Here is an 11,074-nt window from a genome sequence, read left to right as displayed (position 1 = left end):
TATCCCTGCTAGTGTGCTGTTAGCTTGTGTTAGCCTGTCTGTTGTTAGCTTGTTTTGACCTGTCTGTTGTTAGCTTGTGTTAGCCTGTCTGTTGACCTCCTTCAGGACCCCTAGAACCTCCCTAATGACGACAAAAACCTCCTTTAGAACCCCTAGAACCTCTCTATTGACCACCAGAACCTCCTTCACGACCTCTAGAACCTACCTAATGACCACAAAAACCTCCTTTAGAACCCCTAGAACCGCTCTATTGACCACCGGAACCTCCATCAGGACACCTAGAACCTCACTAATGACCACCATAATCTCCTTCAGGACCCGTAGAACCTCCATAATGACCACCAGAACATCCCAAATGACCCACACCAGTCAAAAACAGAACAACAAGAACAGAGTTTGAATTTAGTTTTAATTCATTTCAACAACAAACACAAACACAGTTCACAGTTTATCAAAAATGACAATGAAAAAAAGGTAAACGCTGGTGAGCAGCCGGGGACATCACAAACCAGAGAAGAACAGGTTGTTTTCAGCATCAGGACATCTTCTGGAAGACAAACACCAGGTAGATACCTGGAGAGAAGCAAGAGGACAGAACCGAGAGGACAGAACAGAGAGGACAGAACCGACAGGACAGAACCAAGAGGAGAGAACAGCGAGGACAGAACCAAGGTGTTAGTTCATCATAAACAGGAGTCACGAGTCGTGTAATCAGTGAATATTAAACCGTAACGGTGACGTTAACCTGAAGAATAAACCGTAACGTGACATTAACGTGAAGATTAAATTGTAACGTTGACGTTAACGTGAAGAATAAACCGTAACGGTGACGTTAACGTGAAGACTAAACCGTAACGGTGACGTTAACGTGAAGACTCAACCGTGACGGTGACGTTAATGTGAAGACTAAACCGTAACGTGACGTTAACGTGAAGACTAAAGTGTAACTGAGACGTTAACGTGAAGACTAAACCGTAACTGAGACGTTAACGTGAAGACTAAACCGTAACTGAGACGTTAACGTGAAGACTCAACCGTGACGGTGACGTTAACGTGAAAACTTAAACCGTAACGTGAAGATTAAACACTAAATAAACTTACCGGCTGCTTCCCACTCAGATCTGCTCAGAGTTCCCTGCACAAAAACAAATACAAGTGTTAGACCAAACCAGTCCACACTAGACTGAACCAGTAGGAGACCAGACTGAACCAGACCCACCAGTGGTAGTTTGACTCCGTCTTTGCTGCTGTGCTCTTTGGCATGGCAGTACTCCTCTCTGCTGTCTGTAGCCTGTTGACCTCCGTCCTCACAGGGAAACGGCTGAAAGGAAAGCAAACAGGTCAAAACATGTAATGTAACATGTAATTCACACGTTAATAATATATAAACTACACTTTAGTTACACGTTAACTACACAGTAAATACACGGTAATTCACACGTTAGATATATTAAACTACATGTTAACTACACGGTAAATAGATATTGATTCATGATGAAGAGTTTACCTCCAGAGCCATCATCTTCATCATGAGGCTGCGATGCTGTTCCTTCTTCACTTTCTCTTCAAAGAACTCAGAGAACCGCTGCTTCATCACCAGACGCATGTTGTAACGCTTCGCCATGCTGACACAAACACACAGAGAAGAGTAGAGGAGAACATTAGAGACAGTAGAACCTTTACACTAGAACTCAGAGAGAAGACTCTCAGTAGAAACGTTATACTAAAACCAACAGAGTGGAGTCACAGTAGAACCTTTACTCTAGAACCCAGACAGTAGAGTCACAGTAGAACCAATCATCAGCTGTTTTCTGAACAGACATTTGCAGCTTTAACATTAAAACAGAAACATTTTGGACGTTACGACGTCTCATCGAAGTGTTAACTTTTAAGATTAAATCTTACTGTTGGAAGAGAGGAAAGTAGACAAGGGACTCTGGAACATTGACAACGTCCTCGAGGCTGAAGTGATACTGACATCCAAACAGAGGGTAGGACCCTTTGGACTGGAAGGAAACCTTAAAAACCTCGTTACCAAACGACAGAGAGTCCGACGCCTCCAGACGTTTACTAACAGAGGAAGAAGAGGAAGAAGGAGAGCGTTGAGGCATCGTTAATCTAAACTAATCTCCATCAGACAGGATTAAATCCATCATGTAGCATCTATAAACACCGTCAGTCACTGGGTTCCAGATACATCTTTGTTCTTACACAAGTTCAAAGGCGTCTGGCGTCGTTCCGATGAAGAAACCTCCAGGTTTCAGGCGCTCGCAGGCGTTTCTCAGCATCATGTCGGCCTTCTGTTCGCTCTCAAACGAGTAATGATAAACAAACTGACAGCTGCAGATGTCAAACATCTGCTCTTTGTTCTTCAGCTTCTCTGAAAACCCGTCCTGTACAGACAACAGCAACGTTAGGGGAGAACTGACCTACGTGGTGTTGTTCTTCTTTGGTACAAGGGAGAACAGCTCAATTCGTTGTGGTTCTACCTGGGTAAAGGGGTGAACTGATTTAGGTGTTGTGGTTCTACTTGGGTACAGGGGTGAACTGATCTAGGTGTTGTTCTACCTTGGTACAGGGGTGAACTGATCTAGGTGTTGTGGTTCTATCTTGGTACAGGGCTGATCTAGGTGTTGTGGTTCTACCTGGGTACAGTCGGCGTGGATAAATTCGGCGCTGAAGATTTTATCGTTAACGTGACTTTTCCTCTTCATGTCTTCGTAGCGACTCTGACACTGTTCCACCGACACGCCGGCAATATCTGAACACAAAAACACATCATTGATTCTTAATTAACAACATCTGTAGAGGATCGTTAACAATAAAACTAATTAAGAACATCTGTAGAGCATCCTTAACATTAAAACTAATTAAGAACATCTGTAGAGCATTGTTGACATTAAAACTCATTAAGAACATCTGTAGAGCATTGTTGACATTAAAACTCATAAGAGTAAATTCTCTTCTACGACGCTTTGGCCCAGCACCGGTCCCTGACAGGAGAGTCCTTAACAGGAGAGTCGGTAGAGTCTCCGTCAGTAGAGTCTCTGACAGGAGTTCTAAATAACCTGAAGAAATGTGATGGTAACAATCAATAATGACCAATTACCTGCACAGACCAGGTGATTGATTCCTCCCCTCCTCCACTTCAGCAGGTCTCCTCCTTTCCCACAGCCGAGGTCCAAAACAGAGATCTGCTGAGACCCCGCCTCCCGCGCCTGCTCCAAGATCTCACCTGTCAATCACACAAACAGCCAATCAACTTTAAAGACATTAGTGTTTGTCAGGTATGATCAGGTGTTTTAGGCGTTTTTTTCTTCTCCAGGTTATTAATTGATAGTATTGATTAATGGTCAGTTACCAATCAGGACGCTCTTCAGCCAGTTGTTGAAGTTCCTCATGAAGAAGATTCTGCTTCGACTTCGTGCAGCCAGACCGACTTCCTGAAGGCGGTTGTAGTGACTCGCCACCTTCACGCTGTGATCGATCACCTAACGGAACATCACATTTCAATGACTTCATACTTCAAAACTTAAAAAATCAATCAAATCGGATCTGATTGATCAATAATCAGTCAGTAAATCTACCAGCTTCTTGGTGGGTGGGCTCTGCTCTTCCTCTTCCTCATGTCTCCTCTTCATCCCTGCCTTCTGTAAATCTACCAGCTTCTTGGTGGGTGGGCTCTGCTCTTCCTCTTCCTCATGTCTCCTCTTCATCCCTGCCTTCTGTCGTCCTCCTCCTCCTCCTCCTCCTTCCTCCTCCTCTCCTCCCTCCTTCACCGCCTCCGTCCTGGTAGACTGAAGATCCATCGATCACACTGATGCAGAAACAGGAAATCAGAGTTAAACATGACCCAGCAGACTGTCTCAGTTAAACATGACCCAGCAGACTGTCTCAGTTAAACATGACTCTGCAGACTGTCTCAGTTAAACATGACTCTGCAGACTGTCTCAGTTAAAGGGACTGTTTGTAACTTCTTACACGTATAAATCACCCGGTTCTGTGTCCCATGCGCGCTCGCGTGTGGCTACGCTGTTCAGACTCCGACTCCAATACAAACTACACGGAAGCATCAAAACCGCAAAGTTATATCGAGTGAAGCCTGACTTGCAAAACAGTGCTGGCCGCGGTCGGAGGACACGGGGGAGACCGTAGCTTTGGTCTCCAGGATCGGAGTCTCTGCTGTACTCTACTCCTCTGCTCCTCTTCCTGCCTTCACTCAGCTCGCTCCACCTCACGTGCATGCGTGCACACTACACACTGCAGAAGACTTCGTAGCTCTGAGATAATCTAGTGAATGTTCAGTGGACGTTTGTGCAGAAATAACTGCTGCAGCTCCTCCAGACAAACAGAGGTTTTCCGTGTCTTGTGAAGTGACGGGGCTCCGCAGAGAGAAACGTTATCGTCTCTGACCGGGTGCCGGTGTCTCCCCTGTTCCCTCCGGCCGCGGTCGCGAGGCTGAAGCAGGAAAAGCCAACACTAGGATCAGCAGTGATTCATGGAGAGACCTTCGTCTGGTCAGCTAACATTACTGCCAAGCAGCTGAAATATAGAGTGATATTGTGGTTTTAGCTGACGTGTGTCGCCTCACTGTTTTGAGCGATGCTCGTTCATGTCTATGTAGAGCGAGCACAAGCGCGAGCAACAGGACGCTGACTTTCGTTGACTTAACGGCCACAGGTGTCGCTGTTAACAAGCATTTCTGATTCTTACAAACAGTCCCTTTAACACATGACTCTGCAGACTGTCTCAGTTAAACATGACTCTGCAGACTGTCTCAGTTTAACATGACTCTGCAGACTGTCTCAGTTAAACATGTTAAACCTTTCTAAATGATGAGTCATCATCACTTCACATGTTTGTTCACGTTTAATTTGTTCTATCTCAGCTGTGTGTCGTCAGGACGGAACTGGTCTGACTGGTTTCTGTTACTAGGAGGTCCAGTGATTAGTAGGACTGGAACAGAGCTAGTAGAACTTCAGCTCAACCACGAGGAGAACATCACAAACAACAACAAACCTGTTCGACGTTTGAACCGTTAGCTGTTAGCTGTTAGCTGCTAGCAGGCTAATAATAACAATAAAGCTCTTATATTCAGTCTGAGATAGACTGAAAACAGCATGACACACGGACCGGATTTAAATCTGATAATAAACGAACAACTACCCCGCCGTTAACGTGAGAAATGTCTTAAAAGGTAAAATAAGGCAATAAACTCACGATGCTCTGCTAACAACACGCAGGAGCTCTCAGGGTAGCTTCCGGCGGTGATCGCGTCATATTTCGGCGTCACAGCAGAGACGTGACGACGACAAAGAGCGACGGCAAAAAAAACAATCTTTTTTTAATTTATTTTTAATTTTTAATTTTTTAATTTCAAAATTACAGTATCCATAGTAACAGCAGAAAACATTAAAAACATTTACATACAGAAGAAGCACAGAGAAAACATAAACAAAGAGCTTTGTCAAACATAAAAGGACAACAGAAATGAAACAAAACAAACATGAAATAAAAAAAACAAAAAAAACACACACAATACAAAATAAATAAATAAGTAGATAATAAAAAATACCACGCGAGCGTATGACAATAATTTCACTTAAAAACATTAAAGATATTGCATACATTCATTGTTTTCATTGCTTTTTTGTTTTGTGAGGAAGAAATTGTTGACAGATATAATTCCATTTCTTTCATAAATACAAAGAAATTATTTTTTTTTGTAAATTAACACTTGTGAATGTGGAACTTCGCGAGAATTAAAATTAAATTAATAAGAAAAAATGCATTACTGTCTTTGTCACTGTAACCATAGCAACCAAATACAATATTTCTATAGTACAGTGCAAAATCTGAGAAAATGTTAACAAGTATATAATTATTATTTTTTTTTTTAAAGTTATTTTTTGGGGACATTTTCCATTTTTATGACAGGACAGTGGATAGAGTCTTGAAAGGGGGGAGAGAGAGTGGATGCGGAAAGGGCCACAGGCCGGATTCGAACCCGGGCCGCCGCGGTCAGGACCAAGCCTTAATACATGGACGACCGCTCTACCAACTGAGCTAACCCAGGCGCAACAAGTATATAATTATTGACATCTTTCCACAATATACATGTAAATTTACAGGACCAGAATAAATGAGAGCAAGTTTCCGGATGTGATTCGCAGAAGGAATAATTTACATCTATGCCACTCTTTAACTTCTGTAAGAAATGTTTCACTGGATAGAATCTGTGGATCAACTTAAATGACACCTCTTTTACCTGATTTGATAGAAGGAACTTTTGCGGTAAGGACCAAACTTTCTTCCAGTCAAAAACAATCTTTCAGAAGGGAAGTTTGGTTTAGTGATGCCGAGCTGAAGCTTCATGAAGCCTTGAAGCTTTCCAGCAAATTGGTTCAGAAAAGGGTTAATTTCTCTTCATGTGCACGAAACCTCCTGGTGACCAAAGAGTGTAAAACAGGCAGGTATGATCTTAACCATGTGATCTGTAATATACTGTATTTTGGAATTCTGAGCAGTTTACACCGAGTCAGCTTTTAGAAAAGAAAAAAGGTAGAAAAGACACAAGGTAATTACAGTACAAAATAAGTAGCACATTCAACTCAACACAATAAATAAATAAATAATTAAAATATATAATAAATATATATATAAAACGCCCTCAATAATGGTATGGTGGTGAGGTGTGGGGTGTTTGTGTCCCCTTTAACGTCCTTTGTAGCGTTATATAATATAATAATGGCAGGAGGGGTAATATTAGTGTTCTGTCTCACTTCTGGAAAGTGGAATTGGTTTAACCAGTGAAGATCTGAACCCCTTCCTGAACCAGTCACGCGGTATGGCCGGGCAGCGAGGCTTCGGACGTCATCAATGACGTAATTGGTCTAAAAGAATACAAGCCTCGATACCATGCTCGATACGTGCATCGCGGAAAGCTTCCTGGATTACTCGACACACGCTCCAAAGCCTTGGCACAGCACGTAACATCACTAATTTTGGTTCATGTGCACCGATCTGATCAACATATCGATTACAGACAGTCTCCAATTCTGTTATCGCGTCACTAATCTGTAGGAACTCTTTGATTGACACTACCACGATCACTTTATCGATCACTTCGGTTATCAGACACCATAAAACCATTAGAAATCTGTTAATTTGATATTTTCTTGGGGATTTGAAAACTCTACAAATATCACAAAACACATTTTAATGTAAAACTTTAGTAATCAAAGTGTTCCGTTAAATTTGGCACAGAAATCAGCAGGATTCTGACTTAAAACTGAAGCTGCAGGTTTTAAGGAATCTGCAGGTATCTGTTCATCAGTCTGTAGAAGCTAAATTACATCCTGCTGGTGAAAAAGGGATTAGTTTAATTTAGTTTATGTATGTATATAGGCTATGTGTGTGTGTGTGTGTGTGTGTGTAAGTGTGTGTGTGTGTGTGTGTGTGTGTCTCAGACTGGATGAGTTGATGCAGTCAGACTGTAGTTTCATATCAGCTATTCCTGGATCTGTTTCATCCAGTGATCCTGTCTGGTATGTCTGTAATTCATCCTGCTGATGGAGATCTGAGAGATCAGACTCATTAGTCTGCTGGCAGACGCTCCGACTCGCCGCCGTCCAGCTGAATATTAAAGATTAGTTACCGTCCAGCTGAATATTAAAGATCAGTTACCGTCAGGCTGAATCCAGGAAACTAACAACATTCTTCACTTTAATGAAAAGAAGCAGAGCATCTCAGAGGACACGTCTTTATAAGGACGTCTTGTCTGGTCATGTGACACATCAGACAAAATAAACGTCCAGCTCGACCTTGAAGCAGTTTGATCTTTAACCTCACAATCAGATCAGAGGTCAGTGGTGACGGACAAGGAACGGTTTCACTGATTTCTACGATTATTGTAGATTAGTCTCTGATTTTCTTGGCTAATCAAGAAGTTGTTTTGCCTAAACAACATCATTAAACTGAAAAATGTCAGTTTCTGAGAATTAAAGGGGACGTCTTCAAATGTCTTGATTTGTCCGACAAACCCAACATCTCTACCAGTTTGTACCAGTCTGTATCAGTCTCTATCAGTCTGTACCAGTCTCTTCCAGTCTGTATCAGTCTGTACCAGTCTCTACCAGTCTGTACCAGTCTGTATCAGTCTCTTCCAGTCTGTATCAGTCTGTACCAGTCTCTACCAGTCTGTATCAGTCTCTATCAGTCTGTACCAGTCTCTTCCAGTCTGTATCAGTCTCTATCAGTCTGTACCAGTCTGTATCAGTCTGTACCAGTCTCTACCAGTCTGTATCAGTCTCTATCAGTCTGTACCAGTCTCTTCCAGTCTGTATCAGTCTCTACCAGTCTGTACCAGTCTGTATCAGTCTCTATCAGTCTGTACCAGTCTCTTCCAGTCTGTATCAGTCTCTACCAGTCTGTATCAGTCTGTACCAGTCTCTATCAGTCTGTACCAGTCTGTATCAGTCTCTACCAGTCTGTACCAGTCTCTACCATTCTCAACCAGTCTTGACCAATCTGGGCTAGTCTGTACTAGTCTGTACCAGGATTTACCAGTCTGGACAAGTCTCTACCAGCCTTTAATGTTCTCTACCAGTCTCTAATGTTCTCTAGCTATCTCTACCAGTCTCTACCAGTCTCTAATGTTCTCTATCAGTCTCTAATGTTGTCTACGAGTCTTTAATGTTCTCTATCAGTCTCTAATGTTCTCTATCAGTCTCTAATGTTGTCTACGAGTCTTTAATGTTCTCTATCAGTCTCTAATGTTCTCTATCAGTCTCTAATGTTGTCTACCAGTCTCTAATGTTCTCTATCAGTCTCTAATGTTCTCTACCAGTCTCTAATGTTCTCTATCAGTCTCTAATGTTCTCTACCAGTCTCTAATGTTCTCTATCAGTCTCTAATGGTCTCTATCAGTCTCTAATGTTCCCTATCAGTCTCTAATGTTCTCTATCAGTCTCTAATGTTGTCTACCAGTATCTAATGTTCTCTATCAGTCTCTAATGGTCTCTATCAGTCTCTAATGTTCTCTACCAGTCTCTAATGTTCTCTATCAGTCTCTAATGGTCTCTATCAGTCTCTAATGTTCTCTACCAGTCTCTAATTTTCTCTACCGGTCTCTATCGTTCTCTACTGGTCTCTATCGTTCTCTATCAGTCTCTAATGTTGTCTACCAGTCTTTAATGTTCTCTATCAGTCTCTAATGTTCTCTATCAGTCTCTAATGTTGTCTACCAGTCTCTAATGTTCTCTATCAGTCTCTAATGGTCTCTATCAGTCTCTAATGTTCTCTACCAGTCTCTAATGTTCTCTATCAGTCTCTAATGGTCTCTATCAGTCTCTAATGTTCTCTACCAGTCTCTAATGTTCTCTACCAGTCTCTAATTTTCTCTACCGGTCTCTATCGTTCTCTACCAATCTCTAATGTTCTCTATCAGTGTCTAATGTTCTTTACCAGTCTTGAATGTTCTCTATCAGTCTCTAATGCTTTCTACCAGTCTCTAATGTTCACTATACATTATATACTGTATACTTACAGAATACAGGTGTTACGGGTGGGTTGTGGTGGTGGTTTTGAGCGGTTTGTCAGTTGATGTGGGGGGGTGGGGGTTACGGGGGGGTTGTAGGGGAGGTTTCTGGAGGGGTTGTTGTAGAGGGGCAGTGGTTGTGGTTTTGAGGAGGTTGTAGGGGGGTAGTGGGTGGGGGGGGGTTCTGGGGGCGGTTCCGGGGGGTTGTGGTGGGATTGGTTGGTATTTGAGAATCAAAGCCTGGTCTGTCTGAAGACTTTCTGTGTAAACGGAGAGCCGACTGAACGGCTGATGAAGCTTTTTAAAGCAGCGCTGCTTCATTCAGCCGCCGCTGCAGCTTTGAAACACGGTAAGGTCAGATTTACATGTTTATAGAGCTTCCATCCATTAATCCGTCCACCATCCTTTCATCCTTTCATCCATCCCCCCCATCCTCTGTCCCTCTGAAGGCGTCCCCCCTGGGGGAAGAACGGACCTGAAACAGAGGACGACTGTAAAATAAAACATCTCTGAACACCTGTAAATACACCGCTTTATACCTGAAACAGAGGACGACTGTAAAATAAAACATCTCTGAACACCTGTAAATACACCGCTTTATATAGACTGGTAGAGAACATTAGAGACTGGTATAGACTGGTAGAGAACATTAGAGACTGGTAGAGACTGGTATAGAACATCGGAGACTGGTATAGACTGGTAGAGAACATTAGAGACTGGTATAGACTGGTAGAGAACATTAGAAACCGGTATAGACTGGTAGAGAACATTCGAGACTGGTAGAGACTGGTAGAGACTGGTAAAGAACATTGGAGACTATAGAGACTGGGAGAGACCATTAGAGACTGGCATAGACTGGTAGAGAACATTAGAGACTGGTATAGACTGGTAAAGAACATTGGAGACTGGTACAGAACATTGGAGACTGGTTGAGAACATTAGAGACTGGTAGAGAACATTAGAGACTGGTATAGACTGGTAAAGAACATTGGAGACTGGTAGAGAACATTGGAGACTGGTAGAGAACATTAGAGACTGGTAGAGAACATTAGAGACTGGTGGAGACTGGTAGAGAACATTAGAGACTTCAGTGTTTTCTCCCCTGGGTCCAACAGTCACAATAATGCGTCCAAATGGTGTCTTTTCATTGATAGGTTCATCAGTGTCATCAGTAACTAAATGTCTGTCCTTTATATGACCTCTGACAGGCGGGGACACATCAGACGTCTCCTAGATATTAAATCAAATATAAAAGACTTTTTTTCATCCATGAAATCAAGACTGATTACAGTTAAGACTCACCTGAGATACTTCATAGACAGGTTCCTGGTCTGGTTCAGATATTCCAGGTGAAGCGTCACTGTTCTGCTCTGATTGTTCTCCAGGTTCTATCAGTGGGATCTGTGTCTGGTGGATCCAGTGTTCTGGTGTAACTGGACCTGCTGCTAATGTTCAGACTCACTGTGAGTGTTTGTTAGAGGGGGATTCCCTGAACTGGGAGGACGTCAGGAAACTCCACAAAGAGCGCCAGTGTGT

At 42.6% G+C, this 11,074-nt stretch overlaps 3 protein-coding genes across 7 annotated transcripts in view; 2 read left to right on the top strand and 1 right to left on the bottom strand.

Moving 5' to 3' along the window:
- The window catches only part of LOC119503730 (oocyte zinc finger protein XlCOF6-like), a 353,206-nt gene that overhangs the window by 216,194 nt on the left and 125,938 nt on the right, over positions 1 to 11,074 (top strand). The gene's annotated exons all lie outside the window — the stretch shown is intronic.
- LOC119503768 (oocyte zinc finger protein XlCOF6-like) overlaps positions 1 to 11,074 on the top strand; it is a 337,366-nt gene that overhangs the window by 216,223 nt on the left and 110,069 nt on the right. The gene's annotated exons all lie outside the window — the stretch shown is intronic.
- rnmt (RNA (guanine-7-) methyltransferase) lies at positions 391 to 5,363 on the bottom strand. 3 transcript variants are annotated; one of them, XM_037795804.1, is made up of 11 exons: positions 5,221 to 5,363; positions 3,588 to 3,817; positions 3,362 to 3,491; positions 3,110 to 3,235; positions 2,646 to 2,761; positions 2,212 to 2,393; positions 1,906 to 2,070; positions 1,508 to 1,625; positions 1,220 to 1,321; positions 1,102 to 1,135; positions 391 to 573 (listed from the first exon to the last, which is right to left on the bottom strand). In XM_037795804.1, exons 2-11 carry the CDS (start codon positions 3,807 to 3,809, stop codon positions 536 to 538), a joined length of 1,233 nt encoding a protein of 410 aa, XP_037651732.1. In that variant the 5' UTR covers positions 3,810 to 3,817; positions 5,221 to 5,363; the 3' UTR covers positions 391 to 535. The 3 variants fall into 3 exon arrangements, with proteins under 3 accessions (XP_037651732.1, XP_037651735.1, XP_037651734.1); XM_037795807.1 differs by having other exon boundaries at positions 3,663 to 3,817; XM_037795806.1 differs by lacking the exon at positions 5,221 to 5,363 and adding an exon at positions 5,020 to 5,196.

The sequence above is a fragment of the Sebastes umbrosus genome, chromosome 15, assembly GCF_015220745.1.
Source record: "Sebastes umbrosus isolate fSebUmb1 chromosome 15, fSebUmb1.pri, whole genome shotgun sequence".
Taxonomy (NCBI): domain Eukaryota; kingdom Metazoa; phylum Chordata; class Actinopteri; order Perciformes; family Sebastidae; genus Sebastes; species Sebastes umbrosus.
The sequence above is the reverse complement of the archived record's forward strand: the minus strand, read 5'-3'. Positions and strand labels throughout refer to the sequence as shown.

What these genes read in the sequence shown, in the direction of transcription:
- rnmt (XM_037795804.1), bottom strand. Translation starts at nt 3,809, where the DNA reads ATGGATCTTCAGTCTACCAGGACGGAGGCGGTGAAGGAGGGAGGAGAG. An exon ending in GCCCACCCACCAAGAAGCTG is followed by an intron (nt 3,492 to 3,587) that starts GTAGATTTACTG and finishes ATGTTCCGTTAG; the next exon opens with GTGATCGATCACAGCGTGAA. An exon ending in TCCACGCCGACTGTACCCAG is followed by an intron (nt 2,394 to 2,645) that starts GTAGAACCACAA and finishes TTGTCTGTACAG; the next exon opens with GACGGGTTTTCAGAGAAGCT.